This window comes from Dendrobates tinctorius, unplaced genomic scaffold (genome assembly GCF_039654945.1).
Source record: "Dendrobates tinctorius isolate UK_male_01 unplaced genomic scaffold, ASM3965494v1 ptg000086l, whole genome shotgun sequence".
In the NCBI taxonomy this organism is placed as follows: Eukaryota; Metazoa; Chordata; class Amphibia; order Anura; family Dendrobatidae; genus Dendrobates; species Dendrobates tinctorius.
Genome location: NW_027361754.1, coordinates 53,622,002 through 53,646,377, shown reverse-complemented (window position 1 = coordinate 53,646,377; position 24,376 = coordinate 53,622,002). Strand labels below are relative to the sequence as shown.

Below are 24,376 nucleotides of genomic sequence, written 5' to 3'. Positions count from 1 at the left end.
TGCTGCCATGTAGGTTGTGTTCCTCGTTTTTGTAAATGAGGGATCTAGTTGTGTTGGATGATTGGATAATTTTGCTGTGAGTATTTCTCATACAACATATTGGACTGTTAAATCGTGGTATTATAAATTTGCATTTAGAAATGCCCATTTTGTATCTTTATCCCCATTTACAAAATTGGTGCAAACTTAAATACAATGTCCTACTAGGCTCAATATGTATTACCTACATATGGCTCTTAAGTACCGTAGTTCTCAATCCACATGAGTTATAGTTGATGAGAATGAAGCTGGGGGATGGTCTCTTGTGTCGTATAGCAGACAGAAAGCCTTCTCAAGTGTAAAAGCTGGTCATGGAAGTCTGATGAATGCTGCTGAGATTTCCTTGAGTGCCCATTAGGGAAGTGTCACATGAAAGCATAGTCCATGCTAACCACCTCCTGACAAAACCTGATGGTGAACATTAAATTTCCTTGTAGGTCCTACATTAAGCAAGGTAATGAAGTGAAAATGTTCTCCCTTTTCTGTACGTCTGGTTGAAAGCTTTTATTTTTAACTTTCTGAAAACATCATCCTGTAGGATGTTTTGATGCATTCAGTTGGCATCTTGGTCTTTGCCCTAGAAGATTAATTTTTGTTCTTTGCATGGTACTTGTGATAGAAAAGAGTTTTCATCAAAGTCCTGCCATTGGGTCACTCATTTATTTTGGTTCTTGACAACCTGACAATGTTCTTGTTTGTTTACCACAAATTGACCAAGAAAATTAACCATTTGTTGTGTTCTCATAGGCCAATGCATCAAATTGGTTTTTATATCCACTTAACATTTTCTTGGCCACTAGCCACCATGTCAATATTTTTTCTTTGGCATCTTCATTAAATGTATCTTTCTAGGTATTTTATTTTACTCATTTATATAGCGCCATTAATTCCACAGTGCTTTACAGACATTATTGGCGCTGCCCCCGATGGGGCTCACAATCTAAATTAAATTCCCTATCAGTATGTCTTTGTAATGTGGGAGAAAACCCACGCAAACAAGGAGAACATACAAACTCCTTGCAGGTGTTGTCCTTGGTGGGATTTGAACTCAGGACCCCAGCGCTGAAAAGCAAGAGTGCTATCCACTGCAGTGCTAACCACTGAGCCACCGTGCCGGCCAGGTATGCAAATGTCTGTTTATACAGTATGTTTAATGTGTATATTGTAAGACATGATTGTTTGCATAGATTATTGACCGAACACCCTTCTAATTTAGACATTTTAATGTGGTAATCCTAATCTATTTTCATGAATGGAAATCTGCTCCAATTGCTTCTCAACAAATGTGTTTCCTGTGTTTTTTGCATTCCATTCTAGTTTCCGTTCTAAAATCCCTTACAAATCAAGACTGCTAGAACTGATCGGAGATATGTAGATAGCATTACTTTACGGACTCCTTTAAAAAAAAAAAAAAGTTTACATTCTCTTTTTATGTAACCTGAATTCCTTATGTATCACTACACCTCACAAAAGTTTAAAGCATGTGCTCCAATGTGGTGACCTTGCTGCCGTTTGTTCCCCCTGGTGTAATCTCTTATTCTTCCTTATACCGGTATTTGTCTCCAAAATGTATAATTCATCAATCCTCACTGAGCCATGAACATTTTTTTTTTCTCCAAGCAAAAGTGTTGAGCGAATAGTGAAGGTTTTATTTTTGTGTGGAAAACTTGAAAATCTTGCAGAGGGGAAAAAAACCTCAGAAATCCCTTACACAGTGAAGGTCTTTTTCTTTATCATCTTTTAGCATTTAATTTTATATTTGTTGCATAACTGATATGTTTCTTCACATTAATTTATACGCTTTCAAATATTTTGCAGACTTTGAAACATTTTTTTTTACTGTTTATTGAAGTTGCCTGATAGCATTATGCCATAACGTAACTATTTGCTGCTTAATTTGTTTGTTTTCCCCAATAGATTTTTAGAATTTTGTAATTTTTTTTAAAAAAATCTGTATACTTATTGTATTCACTAGATGGCGGCCTTATGATATCGCATCGGGAGGGCGGTAATGTCATGATGGTGGCAGGCTTTGCAGAGTTGAGAATCTCTCCTCTTCCCCCCCCCCCCCCCCCCCCATGTGCTCACCCACCTATCCACTCTCTCTCTCTCCCCATGTGCTGAATGTGCTATCCCCCTTGTCTGCTGTCTCTCTCCTTCCTGTGCTGTGTTCTCCCCTCATGTGCTGTCCCGTTTGAGCTGTCTCACCCCTGTGCGCTTTCTCTCTCACCCCTGTGTCTGACAGTGTACAGAACATACCACAGCTCCTGGGCAGGGGAGGAAGCAAAAGACAATACTGACATTACAGCAGGGGAGTGCAGAGGATACATTTTGTGAGGTAAAATATTGTTTAAAAACAGTCAGTGAAATATTTTACCTTACAAAATGAATCCTCTGTGATCCCCTGCTGTAATGTCAGTATTGTCTTTTGCTTCCTCCCCTGCCCAGGAGATGTGGTATGCTCTGTACATGGTCAGACACAGACAATTTTTAAAATGAACATTCGTTCCTGGGAAAATCCCTTTAATGTGACCGGCTTCCTCTGCCTGTAGACACGTCGCGCATCTGCCACCGGGATCAGCCGAATGATTCACTCCGCCTGCGTTCCGCTGGTGGTACCTCGCAAAAGGCTGTGTGAGTGTGGTGCGATGGTGTTCTGCTGGTGGTACCGCGCAATAGGTTGGTACCAGCAGCAGTTTCTATATTGAGACACCCATCACTTGGGTGTCCCAATATTGTGGTTGGTGAACTTCCTTCGCTTGGAATTCTGAGATACGGTGACATCTGGACAGAAGAGGAAATGAGAACATTACAAGGCAATTGTATAAATAGATGGACCATGGATTTGTTTAGCGGCTGTCTCTGTTTTTTTTTTTTTAAGTGGTAAAATTGCACAGTGCTTGTAAAAATGAGCACTTTCTTAAGAACTGAGAGATTTTTCATTTTGTTTACTGCTTGTTCCTGGGATACTGGCCACCACTGTGGTCTAGAAGGCTTGGTGGCCGACCATGCAAAGTGCTTACAAGCTATGTCTAATAGTTTTTAAGCTGCTGTTGACTTCTGTCTTGGCTAGTATCAATCCAACTGTGCTGCTCCGATGCTAAAGCGGTAAAGCGCCCCTGCCTGCAGCATTGGTAGAACGCATAATTTAGGACAGTGGCAAAATATTGTTGCTGGTCTGGACTATCAATCAAGCAGAAGCACACTGTTCCCTGGATAGCGAGAAGCTGGGAGGCTGGGGAGCATAAGACCAGCCCTTGTAACTTTTTTTTTTTTTTTTTTTTTTTTTTTTCTTCCCTGAAATTTTTTTTTGAATGACCTCTTTTTTACTTTGCCCTTCCATTCATCCACATGTCCCTTTTTTTTTTTTTTCTAGGTATTTAACAATGTGGAAGATACTTGTTGGTCATGAGGAACCTTCATTAAAGGAGTTGTACATGATTAGAAAATCATGGTGGCTCGGCTTAAATTGTAAACTGATCTAAGTTGCAATACCACATACAACCTGTGGGCACCAGGGCTGTGGAGTCGGTAAGCCAAACCTGCGACTCCGACTCCTCAATTTCCCTTCCTCCGACTCCAACATATATTGCTTATATTTAAGTGAAAAATTTATTGTAGTACAATGTGAACATCAGACATTTAATCATTTTTATGATACAATAATCAAGACATTTAGATAGAACATAATATCTATTTATTGGAATACAACTTTAGAACACAAAAAACTGTAATAAATTGTAAATATGTAATACACTATGTAATATCGATTTTATATATATACTGTGTGTGTGTGTGTATATATATGTGTGTGTGTATGTATATATATATATATATCACTATGTAATAAACTATGTAAGTGGCAAAAAACAGTTTTCAACAAAAACATACTAAATAACATTTGTGCAGTCTATGAATTTGTTCTAAGAAATAGAATTGCCTCCATCAGATCCTCCTTCATAGATGACCTAAAATATGACCTAATAATTTTAAGGCCAGAGAACAACCTCTCTACACTAACTTGGGTTGGAGGTAAAGCCATAACCACATGGGCACCATCTCAATTTCCAAGTATAAGGAATTGCCTTATGCACAGTCAGTTTTGATGAACGGTTGAATTTTTCTTTGAAAGCAAGTGAAACATTTTGCTGAAATATGGTCAATCTGCTTGCTATAGGAGATGGAGTGAAATCTTTTTCCTTGCAGCAACGCTTTGCCTGCTCCATATCATCCAAATACTTGTCAAAGTCAAACTCCTCTTCTGATGAGGATGAAGATATGGCAGCAGTAGCACTGTCAGGACCCAAGTCCTCTTGCGCCTGGCAGTCCTCCTGTAGGCCACTCATCCTAACTGCTAGCTCAGTCAGAGCTTCTTTTCCTTTAGTAAGCTGTTGATCATCAAGCAATATACGATGACTTGGGTCCACATAAACAGCTGCCAGAAATTTTTTTTTTTCCAATAGCTGTGTGTCTCTCCATTTCATTGAAGCAGAAATGCCATCTGCGATTAAATCTCCTCTTTGGGACAGGCAAAATAGCAAGTTCTTCCACTCCCTTATGAAAATGCCAGGAGTTAAATTCTCAGCTTGTAATTTTTTAGTCAAGGTAAATGGGTGATTAAGCAATTCCTTCAATTCAGCAACCTGCGTCCATTGACCTTCATTTAGGGTTACGTTTGGGTTCACCATATCTATAAGAAACTGTTTTAGCCAGGATCAAAACTAGGGGAGGGGGCAGAACCTCATACTGTTCCGCAGAATCTCATACTGCACACCTCAGCTGCTGCAGAACCTTATACTGCACACCCCTACGTTTGAAAATAAAGCCTGCACCTTAAGATGTGGTGAATGCAGTCTGTTTATTCCAACTATCAATTGATGTTGATGTGTTACTGAAGACGAGCAATGCCTGTCCTGGGCGTCCTTTTGGGCAGCTATGAGGTGTACCTGACTGATGCTAAAAAAAAAGGAGTGTTAGTCTGTGTGCTACCCGGCTTTCATTCTTTTTGGTACAGATAAGATATTGATAGACAGATATGGATAAATGGATAGAGCAGATTTCTAATCTGCTTTTGCTATTGAAAACATTATCTATGAGCTCAAAAACCTTTCAGGTGATGCGGTTTTTTAAAAAGCTGATCTGTTTTTGCAGCTCAAAAACGTATCCTAAAAAAACGCAGCAAAAACGCTGTTTGTGAATGTAGCCTTAGTTAGATCAGGAATAGAACAGCCATTTATAGGACATTTCATAACTTTCCCAAATTCCTATGAAAAAATATTCAGCACATTCTACATTGAACTACTGTACCCAATTTATTATATATTTTCGGAGTCGGACCATTTTATACCGACTCCACCAAAATGAGCTCCGACTCCGACTCCACAGCCCTGGTGGGCACGTGTGGCGCCATTGCTTTTTTAATCTGTACAATCCTCCTTTAAGTGTCATCACAGTATTGTACTAGACCCTGAAACCTAAAAAGTGCAAACAAATTTAAGACGATGGCAGTTTTTGTTTTACCCGATTATCGCAGAAAGTGCGCCCTCATTGGATAATATTGTGGAAAAAATATTCATGCTGTAAAGTACGGACAGATATTCCTTCAAGTACAGGGAGGAAAAAAAAAACATCTGTTAAAGGAATGTTTTAGGAGGAAATAAAAAAAAATCTATCCGATTAGGAAGTTGAAAGTTCTTGCGAAAAAAAAAAAAAATAGGTGATAAATCTGTGTGGAATGTAAGTCCAGAGATGACAGTGTTAGTGGACATGTCTGGGTAATTTTTTTTTTTTTTTCTTACTTTTGTCTGTAACATATTTTAAGTGTGAGTGAGGAGCTGCTAGGCTTTTCGTAAGAATTTACAGTTTTCTGCTCCCACATGAAGAAATATGTGGTAATATTTTTACCTCGACATGTTCTACAACCGGTGTCTAGCGCACAGCTGCGTGTTTTGTCTAGAATTCATAGTGTCTCAAACACCTGGCTTTTTTTATGTGTAGGGTTATATGTGCTGGTATGTATACACCCTGCAGTCTGAAGTCACACACAGTCTTCTGTTTGACTCAATAAGTCAGGACCAGAAAGTAGAGTAGAATTTTAAATCTTTTTTTAAAGAAATAAATCTTATGTTTTCATAGTGGGTTAAGAATTTTGATGTTTTGCCTGTTCGCGTAATGACAAGACTGGGTGGAGCAAAAAAAGAAAAAAAAATTTCAGTAACCATTGCTTGAGTTTTTATAAAATATCCAGTCTTTTGTTGTAAGAAATGTTTTACAATCATCTTCCCGATTTGGGCTCACAATCTACATTCCCCCATCAGTATGTCTTTGAAGTGTGGATGGAAACCGGAGAATTGAGGAAACCAACGCAACCATGGGGAGGACCTACAAACTCCTTGCCAATGTTGTCCTTTGGTGGGATTTGAACCCAGGACCCAAGAGCTGTGAGGTTACAGTGCTAACCACTGAGCCACCGTGCTACCCTTAAATGAGGGGGGAAAAATAAAATTGAACGAATTGGTCAATATCAATCAAGTTGAGTTCTGACCTTACGGGTTTGGTGGACATTTGTGAGTTGTACAGATCAACCAGTCTGAAACCCTTGCGGCGGGTTTTCTTTTTTACTTGTCAAAGAAAATATAGATTTTAAGCAACACAGCCATAAACAAAAAAGTCTTGCTTCCTTGATGTTCATATTAAAACATTCTCTTTTAATTAACTTGGATTCCTAGTGTATAAACCTTCCAAGTGCTGTGACCACAACATCCTGTATTTCATTCTGCCTTTCTCATCTTGGGCAACATTTCCTTTAATCCTGAATGGAAAAGTTTGCTTGTTGCATATTGATCCTTTTTTTGTGAGGAAGGGCACAGTGCCAGAACGCCATTAACTTGTACACCCCACAACTTTGGCAAGTAATGTCGCTGGAATGTCTGATGTGAAACAGCCTTCGACGTTTGAAAGAACAGCCATCAGCTCCACTGGGAGTGCTGAGAATAAAGCGATGCATTTTGTTGTGGCTTATTTTTTTTTTTTTTTTTTTTAACATCGCTTTATGCACAACATTGCTGTAACAATTGGCAACAGAATTTTTGTTCTCCGCTAGACTGGAAAAAAAATATTAAAGGTGTGTCCACCTATTTTATTTTTCTTAATTTTATTTGAGGCTAAATACCATTTTTACAATTGGGCTTTATTGAAAGTTTTGCACAGTTCGGCTTTTGCAAGCTTTGTTTTCCTACACATTCAACTTTGATGTGGTCTCTGGTGATAAATCAGCTGAGAGGAGCTAAAAAAGAAAAAAGACCAATAAGAATTAGAAGACTGATGGATTCATGGTTAACTCGATTCTGCATCCAGCATTCGACACAGACGCTACAGAAGGAAACATTTTTAATGATATCCTGCTGCAAAATTGACTTTTAGCCCAAAATGCATTCGTCAGTGAAAATTATACCTAAAGTTGAACAATCTTAGCAACAGAGATTGATTAACTCTGATTCCAAATTTTAAAAGTATATTTTGGGTTGGACATGAAATCCTATCGCCATAGGTGGGGGGGCATTGATTAATCTCGTGCAACATCTTCTCTAACCGGTAGATAGGTACCCATGAATGTGCAATTGGCTCCAATCCTACAATTGTCCCTCTTTTTGTGAAGCTTGATTTAGCCACCAAACATTTATTGTGTCATCTCATCAACTTGAACAAAGAGTTAAAGAATCTCTGCCCTCCTTTCGTAAAAGAGCCACTGTTTTTATTGGCCCTTGTCTAGCCATTTACCTCAGGTTGAACTCCAGCCCAGAAAACAGGCTTGTGGTGACCCTTAAGGGGGCTTGTACGTTCTCTGTAGGCCCTTGCTCACCCACTGGAATGCTCCGGAAAGGCAGTGACCCCTTCTCACCCCTCTTGGTCTCCATGGAGCTTGTGATTCTCTACAAGTCAGAATTTTTCTATATGGTTGCTGTCTCCCTAGGGACATGCTCTTAAAATTTTTTTTTTTTTTTTTATCATCCCTTCCCCATTCATGTCCGGTGTACCGCCATTAGTTAAATGCATGCCTTTTTATTTGCTTTTGTGCTAACCCAATTTTCATTTTGTATGTTTGCATTTTTAGTCTGTTACATAGAGGATATTGAAATACATTTTCCTTTCTTTCTTTTGGAGCAGCAGCTAACATTGTTTTGCTTTTTTTCTGATCTACCATAGTTATTTGACTGCCTGGAAAACACCCACATAATTATAGATTTTCCAGATTGTACTTTCCCTGTGGCTTAATTGAAGCACAAGAAGCTTGATGTTTGTAAAGGCCACAGCGCCTGCGATTTCTCTGCTAACGTGCCTCTTGACCGCTGGAGTCCTTCGCTTGTTCTGTGCACCTCTGCCTAATTTTATTTCACACCCCTTGCTAAAATTTTGAGTGGGCTCCACTGTTACCGAGCAGGTGTGAGGCTTGGATGGCAGCCAGAGTGTAAGTAGAGAGAGAGGACAGATTGTCGCCATGCAGTTCCACCACACGTGGAGACTGCCTATTGATGAATCTCTGGCAAGAAGCCAGGCACCCAGCTCCCTCCTCCTCCACCCCCTGCAAGGCGCGAGCGTACGGAAAAAATGGCTAGACAGAAAAATTGATTGTTCATGTAATTTGATTTGACATAAGGCAAAGTGGAAAGAGAGGACAGGGAAAAGCTACAACCTCAGCACTGCATTAGCAGGGCGGCATTGATGTGAAAGAATTTATGGCCGCCCCGGTTCTACTCAGGAAGCCCGTTTTACACAGCTCTTACCAAAAAGGGGGTCAAAGGAACCTCCAGTAATATTTGGATGAATGGTGCCTCTGTAGTCTAGGAGACACTGTGGGTTTATTGAGAAGTCCCCCCATTACAAACTAGAACAGATTGTGTTGAGATCACACATTGGACAACATGTTTTAATGCTGGTCTATTACAATCGGCCCTTATTAACGGCGCTGCACAAGAAAACCTCCAGGCTTGCTGACGTTGGGCAAGATTTTATTGCTGGAGACTCGTAGCTGTCTGGGGTTTGTTCTCCAGATTTTTCTTATGTTCTATATCTTACTGTTCCCAGTTTTTCTGTGGGAGGAATTTGAATCGGTGTTTCCATCTTGTACGTTTATAGTCACAGGGTATGATATAAATGGTGGGGCCACGTCTTCAGTGAGGGTGATCAGTGAGTGGAACAGGCTGCCATGCGAGATGGTGAGTTCTCCTTCAATGGAAGCCTTCAGACAGGCTGGACAGACATCTGTCTGAGATGGTTTAGTGAATCCTGCATCGAGCAGGGGGTTGGACACGATGACCCTGGAGCTCCCTTCCGTTCCAACTCTAACAACCTGTGATATCCTCTCTCTCGGGAAGGGAGCTCAATGGTTAGTAGAGAGGTGGTTGGAATACCCATTGACTTTTTTTTTTTTTTTGAGTGCCAACCACCATGCCACTGAAAGCGGCCCCGTTCTCAAGATACATGTGCATGTTCATTGTATTGATGAGATCCACACCTAGTATATATTATGATGCCAAAAATGTTTGAGTTTGGAATACCCCTTTTTATGTATTTTGCTTCTTTTTTTTTCACTTTATTTTGGATCACGCCACATCTGATGAATTGCGTCTTCAGTACGTGCCAAATTTGCTGAAGCTTACACGGGCCTTTCAATACCCTGTACTGCAGGAGAGTAGGCTGGGTCTACCGTTGAGTGGAATATGATCCAAGTTCAAGGTTCTGCTATGTAAACACACACTTACATGGTTCTCTTGGAGTTTGCACTTGCAGAAGTTATCTGCTCTACTATAAACTACTCTGTGAGCACATTCCAGTCTAAACACCTATAACCGAGATGTAGTAATATTTGTACAAGTATCCAGACTTGACTGCGTTCCAAGTGCATTATTGCATGCCTGCCATTCTTTATTTCTGCAGATTCCAGATAATGGTGGTTGTATCCCATTGACTGACCATTATTTGTGATCTATCCACATTAACTATTGGTCACGAAATAGTTGGATATTCATTTTTTTTTTTTTTATGATTCTCTTTATTTTATTATTTTTGGTCCGAAATGCCAATGGAAATTTGGTACTTGAGTTGCATGTAAAAAAAAAAAAAAAGAAAAAAAAAATACCGTAAATTTATTAAGACATCACCCTCTGTAATTATGGTAGACAAAAGGAATCTTCACGGAGTTGAAGTCTACACCCCAGAGGGAATATTAACTGCAGTTCCTATGACAGCACAAGAGCACTGTTTGTAACTCCAAGATTAGAGTGCAGATCCTATCGTTGCCGGTCTGGGATGTCAGGAAAATCCTCCAGTTGTCACTGTATTTTGTGGATCTCTTTTTCTGTAAACATATGTAGAAGGGGCTTAAAAATCCCCTCCTTGGCATTATCCACCCCCCTTCTTCTAGCCCTGGAAGCAGACATTAAATTTAATTGGTCTTGAAAAGAGAGGCTTAATACGGCAGGCTGAACTGCAAGGACTATGTGATCTGTCTGGGATTTGATCACTACATTGACCTGGGTAAATCCCTTCATCACTCTGAAATCTTCTTAACTATCGTGTCTCCCCTTGAACCTAGGAATGACATTCCTGCATGTTAATTGCCACCATAAAAGTAACACAGATCGTTCAAGCTACCTAGGGTGCATGCAATTATTTTGGGGCTTGGCCTTTTCTGGTGATATACCGTAGTTCTATAAATGGGATTTTGTATTTTGAGTAAATGGGATTTTGTCATTGTCGACTTTGTGAATTTGTATCCGGCTTGCATGAGAATTCTTACTGGCAGGTATTTGGTTAAATTACCCAAGCTGAAATAGACTCGTTAAGTCCTTAGTCTATCTAGGCGCCTGCAAGGCTGCCATTTAAATCTCCCACGAGTCTTGACATGCTGTATATTTTTGAGAAGCTGTTCTCTCTACGTCTGAGTACATGCACCGAGCATCTAAATGCTTCTCCTCTGCTCTGTTAAAACAAGTTCCATCCCACTAAGCATAAGAGCAAAATCGGATGCTTCCATGCTGCACGGGATAATTGCATAGAGACTAGCAGGTAGGCTTTTTGTCTCCCCCTGGGTGCCACATCTTGCACAGTGAACACGTGATGTACCGAAAGGCAGCCAAAGGAGCTTTCAAAGTCTGTAAGTCCGTAATTGGTTGACTAGCTTTGTCCTCAAAGCTACGTGGATGTTTCCAAAGTCATGACAATTATTTAAAGTAATTAAGCTAGCGGAGATTTTCATGCGCTAAGACGTCTTGACGCATCTGCTAAACTACTTTCAGTATCTACTTTTTAATATACTATATGACTGTACTATCCAGTCCAATATTGAACTAGTTTTTGAGTTTCTTTTTAAGGCTTGCGCATATACCGTAAGGGGCATTTTACACCAGTAAGAGAACCTGCTGACTTGCTTTGCATTGTGGAAATGTATTGATTGGCCCTGGCAGAGAATACAAAGAGTTAATATATAAAGCGTGTCGTTTAGTGTGTAATTTGTTAATGCTTTCGGGAAAGCACGGGATTGTAATGCAGGGTGAACCGGCTTCTGCTGATCCCAAATCAATACATTTTAATGTCCATTAGCTGTGCATCCAGGTAAAAAAAAAAAGAATATTCTGAGCTTTTCAGCAGAGCATGTTTGAAGAGATAGATATGTTTATTTTTTCCCCCCAGACTGTAGGACAGCATGATTGTATCGAATTATAGTACCCCAATGAAGATGGTGCCAGGTCTACTAGTAAGACATTGACTGTAGTAAATTTGTTCTATATACAGTTTTGCCCTCTTTTATGGAGGTCTGTGCTTACGTTGATGCAACCAATTTTTATTGGATGCCAAAAAGGTAATGATGCATCGGTGGACTACACCAACGTTACCAACTGCTAGATAACATGCATTACTCAATTTTGTATCCTACACGATCATTCATAGACCCTATTAAATGTAACATTTAATCAGGAAAGCTCACTGGCTTCGACATTCTCTAACATTCCCGCACTTCAGTACCTCTGGTACACATCGGTTTGCAAACGACTCCGCCGTAGTCCACCTAGAACACACAGTTCCCACACAATTCTTGCCAAACAAAGCACCGAAGGCAAGTACACTTCCCTTACACTATCCCTTTTACTGCCGTCTCTTGACCTGCTTTATACGTTGGCAGCGTGCCACCGGTTTTTGGTCCACCCTTTTCACAATTGGCGTTCCTTAAATAAACAAAACTTAAAAATTCCTTCTTGTAGAACTAATAATTTTATTGCCAGTAGGTGTGTTTTACAAATCACTGTTAGACAAAAAGGGAAAGTATGTACAGGATGGTGTGACATTGCTTATCTGAAATTCCAGCCTTGTTACGTGGGCTGATACCAGCGCAGATGCCAACAAATTCTACCATGGATCGAATTGTTGGTGGTCGGCTCGACTGACGGAGCTATGATTTAGCATTGATGACTCAACTCTAACATGCCGAACACACATTCCCTCGCTTATTCAGAGACTGCCATTTCCTTTCCATTATAAAAGAAGCAAAACTATTGTAGAGATTCACTCGATCGTTGACCAGGGAGCGTGCATGATGCAGAGTGCGGCACATATTTGTGTTGATGAGTCAGTTTTTGCTCCTGTATAAGGGTGCAGTTTAATCGTTACCATATTAAGGGCCTGTCACACTAAGCGATATCGCTAGCAATATCACTATAGCGTCACTGGTTTTTGTGACGTTATAGTGATATTGCTAGCGATATCGCTATGTCTGATACTTACCTCCGACCGCTCCCCTGCTGGTTATCGCTGATTGCGCTAGAACGTCCTGGACCGTTTCTCGTCGTCAGCTTCCTGCTGTGACGACGAGCGACGCGTGGACGCGGACGGGAGGACGTCGGGATCGCCTCGTCTGACCGGTAAGTAGTGACACCCGACCCCTGCGATGTCGCTGGTGAGATCTGCCTGTGTGACAGCTCACTAGCGACCACTTAGCGATATACCAGCGATCCTGACCGCGTCATATCGCTGGTCGGGATCGCTGGTACATCGCTAAGTGTGACAGTACCTTTAGTCTTGCAAACATGATCCTTATCCGAAGAACAATGTAAACACAAAATTTTCGCTCCGAATCATAGAAAATTTTCAATCGTGCTCTTAAAAAGGAAACGCATAAAAAAAAAAAAAAAAAAAAAAAAAAGTTTATACAGATTTCCCAGTAGATAACCATTTACCGAAAACACCAAGTGACAATAACAAGTCTGGCCATCTCTTGGGAGCACTTCCCTGTCTATTCTCTATTCTCACTTCTTCTTTTCGAAGTCTCCAGATCTCCCTTTTGATGGGAATGGAAGACTTCATGAGAAAAACAAACCCCTTTCAAGCCAGGAATGGTGTGGATCGTGTTGGTTAAGCTCAGCCTGTGCATTTCTCCATAATTGATACGAGAACAGTGCTATTCTCAGGGTCTTCCTTGTGAAAAGTGCTCCCATTATGTACTATATGGCTCATTTATAAACTCCTAAACAAACCCTACTTTCAAAAATTAATGTTGGCTTAAGAATTCCCAAAGAACTTGGGTAAATCATGGTGCTGCGGTCACGCTTATTTATTTATTTATTTTTTTCTTGCTTATATGGCGCCATCATAGTCCGCAGTGCTTTACAGACATTTATCTGTATTCTTATTCTGATCACAATCAAAATTCCCCATCACTGTTTTGGGAGTGTTGAAGGAAGCCTGAAAATGCGGAAAAAACTCGTGCAATCTCGGAGAAAACGCGCAGCCTCCTTGTATTGCAAAGAAACAGTGCAAACCACTAGGCCACCATGATGCGCTACACTCTTAAGTATGATTTTGTAGGTTACATAACCAGGGTGTCCTAGCTGGATTCATCTTATGTGCATAAACCTTTCTTCTCGTCTTTAAAAATACCATTTTGTTTTCTTATAACCTTAGACGTGTCTAGAATCACAATGTAGCCTCTTGCCGTAGTAAAACCGGCATAAACGAGGGAATATTGTAGTTTACGAGCTTTTATAGCGCCTGGCTTTTTCCTAGAAGACGTAAACTATTCCTGTCATTTTATTTGCTTCAGAAGATTGAGTCTTCGCAGAACAGTTTGCAATAAGTTTAGGTATGCAGCATTCTCTTCCTATGCAAACTATTCAGTTTTTGGGCTGGCATCTTTAAAAAATGTGTTGCTTTCTTAAAAAAAAATGCCTTATGGTCCGAGAAGTTTTCAAATAGTTTACTGTTCTTCATAGTTAATTTATTGGCAGCGTTTCTTATTTTGAACTGTATTCGACCTTCCGAATATATTATATTTTAGGCAGGGCGGTCATATTGAGCAAAGAAGACGTTTCGATCGGTATCTGGGCAGTTACTAACTTCTTATAGTTTGTAAAAGGTAACTATTTGCCGCTGATATTTCGACCTCTTAGATAATGGAAAAAAAATGTGAAGATTGTATTTAAAATAAATAAAATTCCAATTCTGACATCGCCTTTATCCTGCCCTAAATGGAAATTTCCCACAAGTGTATTGTAAGGCTTAATCTATAGCTATGGTACATGTATCATATGTCTGTACTGAAGAGCTCATATTAAAGCACAAAGGGAGGGAGGATCTTCAGGCCAGGAAAGCGCATTAAATGAGACAATTGTTCTTATTCACCGTCTCATCCTCACTTCAGACACTGGGTGTCTCTGATTACACATACTGCCTCTCCAAGTGTAGTGGCAAAGTCTGTTTTGTCTAGGACAATGGTATCCAGACACTGCTTGCCTGGAAGCAGCTGCATAGTATGTTGTGTCTTCTTCTGAAAGGCAAATTCCTGGATTTGCTTTTTTTCTCTTTTAAATCCAACAATGTAACATTTGATAACTTGTCCTTACTCACCATGGTGCTCGCCTTTCAATGCTTCGAGGGCATAAAGTACATTCTAATGTGTTAAGGCCCATACACATGGACTAAAGTTGGGTGAACCCGCCAATATCGATGTGTTGGGCTCACTGTCTGAGCAGATGTCGATTGGGCACGTCCATTGTCGGACTGCCGATCCCATTCTCCTGGAGGTAGGCCGCCATGTTAGTCAGGGACTTTCTCATACTCCTAAAGAACACCAGTAATGCACGGCCTGTGTATGGGAGAGTCTGCTGGCCAAGCAATTGTCCGACAGTGTATATATATATATATATATATATATATATATATATATATATATATATCTCTGGCTTTGCTCTATATTAATTTAATTGGATAGTAAGTGGTCTGGCAATCTTGCCTTGCATTTCTCTTACATCGCTGTTACCACAGACGGCATGTATGGGCAACATGGGTGTGGCAATATTATCAGCCCATAAATTATACTGATTGGGCTTCTTGGTTGAAAAGCTCACATAAATAACTGTGATCTTCTGTCTAGCACTTCGAAGAGAATGACAAAGAGACCTCCAACTTTTTGAGGTTTGCATCAAACAAATAAATAAGAACGATCAGACCGGCGCCGGGTGTTGTGGTTTTGCTGTTGGTGAGAACCTCTTTAGTTTTTCGCTGCTCATAAGAGATTGTAGCGAAACAGGAAGACCTCACCCTAACTCTGCTCAGAACACTAGCTCTACTTTCTGCAGTTAGTAAATACAGTACTCAAGTAACTTGTGATAAATATCAGTGTATCAGAAGGATAGCTTTTTATTTTAGGAGATTGGGATTGGCCCAGTGTATGAATAACCAATATTCTTTAGTCTGTTAATTTGATACTATTTTCCCAGTATCATTAAAGAAATTGTGGAAATGCTAACAGACAGAATTCCTTGAGGGGTCTGGTCTATACATGGCAATGTAGGAATTTCCACCTCTGGTAGTTCGAATCTGGACTATACAAGTAAGGGCCAGTGCTCTGTAGAATTTGTATTGTTGACCTTTTTTTCCAGTTTCTTTTTGGTGTAAAACTTTTTTCTTGCAGCCTGTTTAGGCTTGTAAATACACTCGGAGCGTTGGCTTGTTGTAGCTTGTTCTTTTAAAGCTCAGGCACTTCGTTGGTATTTCCACAAAGCGGGCTGCATGATCTTCATTATGCTTGCCTTGTCATGCGTATGCCTAATAAAATGTCCCACCTTTTCGTACATTCTTTTCTTTCATTATATTTGTGTCTCAAGAATTACTAATTATGAGCTTCCTGTTTTTTAAAAATCTAGGGCTATGTATAGTTCAAGAATTTGTCACTTTAGTTTTAGAGCAGGTACCTGACCTAAAAACTTCTGGACCCTGATGCCAAATCTGTGAAAGGGCCTTCCACCTACCATGTGCCATTTATAAGCGTCAACCACAAGATAGTTGATAACTTGTTGTTCCCGACATTGGGACCCAAAAGTACTCCATCAGAATGGAGTAATGGTCGCACACGCGTACCACAGATGTCTTGCACCATCTATGATATGTAGTGTAGTATTCAACAGTACGTTTTGAAGGCCTGTTGTCTTAATTGGTGGATATCCCAGTGATGAGTTCCCAAATGATTGGGAAGTTATCACCTATCCCGTGAATAGATTACAAAGTACTAAAATAGCAATTTATCTTTATGTAACAAAAGGACCATTAGGCCCCTTCTGGCACTAAAAGCTGCATAGTACAATCGGGAGAATACCTCCTTTAAACGTCCCTTCCTTTTAGGTCTTCAGCATAGTAGTTTATTTTAGTAGACTTTTACCGCACCTGTTCATAAGTCATTCTGTCGTTTTACCTCTTGCCAAGAGGTCTCTTCTATGCTTTAGGGTGATTTACAGTCCAAGCTTCAAACCACTTGTGGAAAAGTCAAAGCAAGGCTTGGCATCTTCTCCAGAATCCAGTGCAGCTGTGGCAGAGTGAAGTCATCCTCATAACAACCATGACAAATAAACAGTCTGTGCTGTTCACGCTGTTCTTGATTCACACCACATAGAAGGAATATTTTATGTTCAGGCATAAAAAGCAGACATTTGTCATATTTCAGGGTGGGTTTGGAGGGGGGGGGGGCATTCATTCTGACCAGTTCAACTTCTGTCATTGCTAAAATCAGTAGCTCCGTGAGGTCATTTTTGGCCCTTAATAGTTACAAATGGAAAACCACATGACTCGGGAGACATGGCAAAAGTTAATTTCAGTTGCACAGCAAGAATACTTCTTGAGGAACTTCGGACTAGCCGAAAGACTTCCCCTAATTTTGTAGATCCTCGTCCAATCTCCTGTGGTACGTACCTTTACTTGGCCAGTTGAGAAGCCGAAAATGATCTTACATTATGTTGTGAGGACATCATCTTTATTCACATAGCACTAGTTATATTCGTACATAAAGGTGTAGAAGAGAAGTTTCACACAACTTGGCACAATATCGCGAAGTTCTAAATTCTGTTTTTCAAAAGGTCAACTGGGTTACCAAAGTACACACATGATCTAGCCTAAGTGTTAAACTGGCTTCACACACTTCACATCTTGAGTTGACAGATGAAGTAAAATACAGATATCCATCACCGTGTGTACATGAGCAGCCGATATCACGCATCTGTTCTGGATATCAATATATGTGACGTCACTTGTGCTGGCCATTTCACTATGCGGAGTCTTTGATAGCACATACCAAAGGATGTAGCAGAATGAAATTTAACACATGTATATGGATTGAAGTTCCTGATCAAAACCAAAGTAATTTCTATATATGTATTTTTTTTCTTTGCAGATTTCTTCTGAACCTCCACCTAAAAAGTCAAAAAATGACGACTGCATCATCCACTCCCCAAACTCAGCAGAAAAAGACAAGTCCTCAAGTTGGTTACGGAATTTGTCAAACTCTAGCAAGGTAAATTTAATATTATATTAGGGATGGACTGAGGACTTTGGCGTTAGCGGTCTTGAAGTATTAGCGTGACTACTTTTTTTTTGCATTGCCTTTGCCTACGCAACTCTCTGTAGAGTATTTCTTTTTTGATCAGTGTTGTGGCTAATGTAGAAGATGAGATAAGTAACTTGATGCCTTAGAGACTCTACGAGCTGCAAGGTCCCCCTCTCCTTAACCCATAAAATCAGCAAAATCGTCATATTTATTGGCAGCCAAATCTAATCCAGTTAATTCTGAGTTAAGCAATTAGGGTCAACATCACAAACTAAGGAAGGGATTGAGGGACAGCAGTGAACACTCGTAAAGGCCAAAAATGCCTTGTGTCAGGTGTACAGCACAGGTGATCAAGACACATGGCCAAATTATAGATAATCCCTTAAATTTTTATTTCCTTTTTTGTGCCGTTTGAGTTAAAATTTGTGATCACGCCATTTTGTTAGTGTTTATGTATATAGTATGTATATATACTGTGTTTGTATGTTATGTATATATACTGTGTGTGTGTGTGTATATGTGTATATATATATATATATATATATATATATATATATATATATATATATATATATATATATATATACACACGTATGTATGTATGTATGTATATATACTGTGTGTGTGTATATATATGTGTGTGTGTGTATGTATGTGTGTGTATATATATATATATATATATATATATATATATATATATATATATATATATATATATATATATATTCACACGTACACACACACTAGGATTTTTTTAATTAAATAAAACTAGACAATTCTCTTCAAAAACACAATCTGGCCAACCATGTAAAAAAGAAGACTGATAATAAAAACAAATCCAAGTTCTATTGCCATTCCAAGTGTTGTCCAGTAGGGGGCAGCTAGTTTTTGCTAATTATCCTTGGGTGGGACATAAAGGATACACATGCTCTTGGATGTAATGAAAGATTTCTTGCATGCATTAATATTTTGACTTTGTTTATGGCTTTTAACCCTTTGTTGTTTTTTTTCTTGACACAGAATCCAGCATATAGTCACCCTCGCCAGCGCCTGTCAGCTTTCCGGCCCTGGTCCCCCGCCATTTCAGCAAGTGAGAAGGAGTTACCTGCCCTGATCAGAGATAGGTAAGTCATTAATATTTTCATGAAACCAAAAGATGTTTTAACTATATTAATACTTTAAACAGAAGTTATTTATTTCTATTTTTATGTTTTATATTTGTAACTTTATTTTTTTTTCTTAATTTTTCCAATGACAGTTTTTATAATTATAAGAGCTTTGAACACCTGGTTGCCCCCAATGTCGCATTGGCACCCCCTGCCCCACAGAAAGTGATGACGAGCCCTTTGTGCGCCCCGACTGTGCCAAGAAGCATTCAATCATCAAATAGCCCTGCACAGTCCCGAAAACGAAGGCCAACGGCTGAAATGCCTACAGTACCCGAGGCGCCAGCTCCTCCCATCCCAGCCAGGGAAGAAGAAAAGGAATCCGAAACAGAAATTGAAGTGGAAAGTAGAGAAGAATGTAAGTGTGAGTTGATATTTTTTAAACTTTTTTTTTTTTTTTACTTTTCCATATTTATAAAATGACCACTGATGTAGCAAACTCCTCTGGGAATGAGACTCTACTGACTTGGGGTGACCTCTCAACCTGTGTGCTAAATAAAGGCATTTGCTGCATAAGCATTTTCTGTGGGACCTTCATAAAAATAATGTTGTTGCTTATAAATAATGTTTGCTTTATACAGCTCGAAGGGCGGTGATTGAAATTACAGATCAAAGATTAAATGGATTATGTTTACGAGTCAAGTTCCAGTAGTTAAGCTGTGCTGTTCTTCTGAAGCTGGGTATCACCTTGCCTGGTGGATGACTCAGTTGGGTCACACTCAGGTCATCACGCTCCTTGTTGTACTTCTGTGATACCTTCCTGTTTCGTACACAGGAACTCCTGGCAGGAATTTTTATTGCTGACATTTTAGGAGCTTGTTTGTACATTACACAAGATTCCAAATTGTCACACTTCTAATTGAATTCAGATGTTCATTAATCTTATGGTATCCTGTGAAACATGTTCATATGGCCTTCAACATAACTGGTCTTTCAATGTCATTGTTGAAGTTCCTACAGCATTTTTTTTTTCCATTTCTAAGAAACCCTATTCTTGGAAACCTTTCTTGTGCCAATGACAATGGCGATCTACTGATTCAGTTGTGTTCTTGAATCTAACAAGCCTCTTACATGCAGGATGAAGTATTATTTTGTCTGCTTGATTTCCTTCCACTGTTTATGATTTGAAGACCTCATGGTTTAAAAGGTGTACTTGACCTATTCACTTGTTTAGATTTTGAGTAAGCAAGAATCAATTGGTTATATCCGTTCTTCTTATCTTTGGTTTTTCCTTTCTTTTTTAGTTACGTCTTCGCTGTCTTCGCTCTCCTCTCCTTCCTTCACATCCTCAGGCTCAGCCAAGGAGTTAAGTTCTCCGGGCATGTTGGCTCCAACAATAATCAACCCTTCCTTTGAAGGGGCACATCACGGTGACTCTCACAGCAGCGGACTTGAGGCAGAATTGGAGCACCTAAGGCAAGCCCTTGACAGTGGTCTAGATTCCAAGGAAGCCAAAGAAAAGTTTCTCCATGAAGTTGTTAAAATGAGAGTGAAACAAGAAGAGAAACTGAACGCCGCTTTACAGGCCAAACGGAGTCTCCAACAGGTAATATTTTCATCTCTTGTCTAATCAAAGGTCAATGAATAGAGTGAGCCCCTGTTTTTGTAGCATTGGGTTATCAATAACTGGTATGGGGAACGTGGTATGGTAAGTGTGGGTTACAACCAATTTTCTGGTTGGCCTGCTACTTTGTGATTACATTTCATCCCTGACAAACATCTGAAAGTCAGTTAGGTTAGTAAATTCCAGTACAAAAGAAGGAAAGCACCACGTTTCCAAAGAAGGATAAGTTGGAGACAGAGGCATCTTTTTCGGAAATCGTAGCTTTTTAAAGGTGAATCAGTGGAAAACCTAGATTCTCCACCTGTGAGTTGATTGCGCCCCAGACAGGAGACAGCGGCAGTGCTCCTTGCAGTCTGCAAGATGAATCATGTCAACTTCCTTCCCTCCCGCTCTATGGAGTTCCTAATTTTGGTGGAGAGAAAGTCAGGATTGTAGTGCAGTTAACAATGGCTTGGCTGCGATGTCATATTATTGTAAAGGGAAAAGGATTTCCCATGACCTAGCTGCAGGGTGTTACTTAACAGAAAAATGTTTTTGTACATGTCCGTATCGGAGAACAAGAGGAAGTCTCTTTTCTGGTCCTGTTTTTCTCTCGCCGTCCCAACTCCATGATTTAGCCCTTCACAAGCATAATGATTTAATGCTTTGATTTGATACAGTGCTTACACCAATACTCGTTTACTATAATTGTAATATCTACCCTGTCCCCACCTTTTCCACTCCACATCATTGAAGTCTTTGGCTCTGATTCACCATTGGTGTTTTCCAGTCTTTTAGAATAATTTTGCTTCTTTTGGTGGTTTTGGTGCACCTTTTTTTTTTCTTTAGAAGTTTTGAACCATTTTTAAGGTTGCCTTTTTTTTTTTTTTTAATTGGGAATCTGTCGTCAGGTTTTTGCTACCACATTTGAGAGAAGATCCTTATTGCAGCGGTGTATCACTCACTTACTGGGATGCTTGCTGCAGTGCTAGTAAAATCCCTGTTTCCTCTGCTGCAGATCTAGCAGTGCTCTGAATGCTGAGCTCTGCATAACTCCGCCCACTTCACTGGCAGCTTTCTGCCTATGCACAGTATACATGGAAAGCTTCCAATCCGTGGTGGGGCAGACTTATGCAAAACTCATGAATATGGAGGACTACATGGCAGCAGGATTACTAGTCCTAGTGATCATCTCCAGCTGATAAAACAGGAATTTTATCAAAACTACACTAAGCAGCCCAGTAAGTGACACATCGCTGCTATCAGGGTCTCTGTCTCTATTTATGGTGGCATAACCTAGTGATGGGTTCTCTTTTATTTTTTTACCTTAACTTTTCTTATACAGATATTTTTATCAGATTAATGAAATGCGACTATAAAATGTTGCAGGTTGGAAAGGAATGGCACGAAGAGCAGGCCGATTTTGCTCTGCTTTACCTTTTTTATAGTTTACTTAAATCATGTTGAAAAGTTGCTAAAAGTTAACGTATTTTTATATATATTTTTTGTGGTTCTCATTAGGAGCTAGAATTTCTCCGTGTGGCCAAGAAAGAGAAGTTAAGAGAAGCAACAGAGGCAAAGCGCAACTTAAGAAAAGAAATTGAACGTCTCCGAGCAGAAAATGAGAAGAAAATGAAGGAGGCTAACGAATCGCGGTTACGTCTGAAGCGAGAATTAGAACAAGCTAGGCAAGTTAGAGTTTGCGACAAGGGCTGTGAGGCCGGCCGGATACGGGCAAAGTACTCTGCTCAGGTAAGTTTTTATTTTATTTTTTTTACATTTTTGAAGTATGGCATGAAAAGCTTAAGGGTTAAACGGTGGTTCTTTTTCAGTGGCGGCTTTGCTGTTTCATTCCAATAGTGAATATAAGCTTGTATGTGAGCATGCCGACAGAAAGAGAAAATAATTTTATGCTTCCTTGAAACTACTCTGTCAATAACGGGAAGGGGAGTAGACTGATTCTACTGATGTGAGACATGCCAAACCAGGAAATGATGTGAACTTCCTCCCCAGCTTTACTCTGATAAGAGGCCTCCAGACTAAACATTACCAAAGTGAGAACTCTGCAATGGGTGTTACCTACAGCTTACTTCCACCGTGCATAGTGCCAAGCTGCAGCGGGTGTGCCTATAGGAAAACTTGCTGCAAAGGTATTCTGGGGAACTCCGCTTTTCCCCTGAATGTAAAAAAGTGAATTAGTTGAATGCATTACCCTTTTATTCTGTGTGGATGAAGACTGCATAGATTATTCCAGTTTAAAGGGGATGTCCGTGACTTTTCCTTTTTTCCTTATGGGGTAAGCACTTATCGGTATGTAGTTGCAACTTGCCTGTTCCGCCCTGCCACGATCTCTCGAGTAAGAACAGTCACGACGATTCTCCTGCTCCTTATGATGTCATGTCGACTGAGCAGCTCTTTCTCTTCCCTCTAGTCTGTTGAAGGGGGCGTCACTGCCGATGTCATGTTGATTGACAAATGACTAGGCTTAATGAAGCTGGGTGTCGGCTGTCAATGAAAATGATATCGGCAAAGCAGGAGAAGGAACGGCATCATTGACGTTATGTCACAGTAAGCAGGAAAAGTGCGTCAGGATTGGTCCGTAACCCCCCTAAGCCAGTAGAGATAATTGCAGTAAGCAAAAGAATTGCTACAAGCTGGGAAAGATTGTCACAGGAAGACAAAGAACCAAAGGCAAGAACTTTCCGTGACTGCTATGAGCTGGGAGAGATTGTCACAGGAAGCAAAAGAATCAACGGCAGGAGCAGTCAATGACCACTATGAGCTGGGAGAGATTGTCACAGGAAGCAAAAGAATCAACGGCAGGAGCAGTCAATGACCACTATGAGCTGGGAGAGATTGTCACAGGAAGCAAAAGAATCAACGGCAGGAGCAGTCAATGACCACTATGAGCTGGGAGAGATTGTCACAGGAAGCAAAAGAATCAACGGCAGGAGCAGTCAATGACCACTATGAGCTGGGAGAGATTGTCACAGGAAGCAAAAGAATCAACGGCAGGAGCAGTCAATGACCACTATGAGCTGGGAGAGATTGTCACAGGAAGCAAAAGAATCAACGGCAGGAGCAGTCAATGACCGCTATGAGCTGGGAGAGATTGTCACACGAAGCAAAAGAATCAACGGCAGGAGCAGTCAATGACCGCTATGAGCTGGGAGAGATTGTCACACGATGCAAAAGAATCAACGGCAGGAGTGGTCAATGACCGCTATGAGCTGGGAGAGATTGTCACAGGAAGCAAAAGAATCAACGGCAGGAGCAGTCAATGACCGCTATGAGCTGGGAGAGATTGTCACACGAAGCAAAAGAATCAACGGCAGGAGCAGTCAATGACCGCTATGAGCTGGGAGAGATTGTCACACGAAGCAAAAGAATCAACGGCAGGAGTGGTCAATGACCGCTATGAGCTGGGAGAGATTGTCACAGGAAGCAAAAGAATCAACGGCAGGAGCAGTCAATGACCGCTATGAGCTGGGAGAGATTGTCACACGAAGCAAAAGAATCAACGGCAGGAGCAGTCAATGACCGCTATGAGCTGGGAGAGATTGTCACAGGAAGCAAAAGAATCAACGGCAGGAGCAGTCAATGACCGCTATGAGCTGGGAGAGATTGTCACACGAAGCAAAAGAATCAACGGCAGGAGTGGTCAATGACCGCTATGAGCTGGGAGAGATTGTCACGGGAAGCAAAAGAATCAACGGTAGGATCGGTCCATGACCATTATGAGCTGGGAGAGATTGTCACGGG

The 24,376-nt window shown here is 40.4% G+C and overlaps 1 protein-coding gene across 2 annotated transcripts in view; it reads left to right on the top strand.

Annotated features, from left to right (window-relative positions):
- The window catches only part of SKI (SKI proto-oncogene), a 92,785-nt gene that overhangs the window by 59,658 nt on the left and 8,751 nt on the right, over nucleotides 1-24,376 (top strand). The window contains exons 2-6 of one of the 2 annotated variants that reach the window (XM_073585398.1): nucleotides 17,753-17,872; nucleotides 18,926-19,029; nucleotides 19,164-19,435; nucleotides 20,316-20,617; nucleotides 22,136-22,366. In XM_073585398.1, coding sequence (XP_073441499.1) covers nucleotides 17,753-17,872; nucleotides 18,926-19,029; nucleotides 19,164-19,435; nucleotides 20,316-20,617; nucleotides 22,136-22,366 — 1,029 coding nt within the window. The remainder of the gene's footprint in view (nucleotides 1-17,752; nucleotides 17,873-18,925; nucleotides 19,030-19,163; nucleotides 19,436-20,315; nucleotides 20,618-22,135; nucleotides 22,367-24,376) is intronic. The other variant, XM_073585399.1, reaches the window with a different exon arrangement.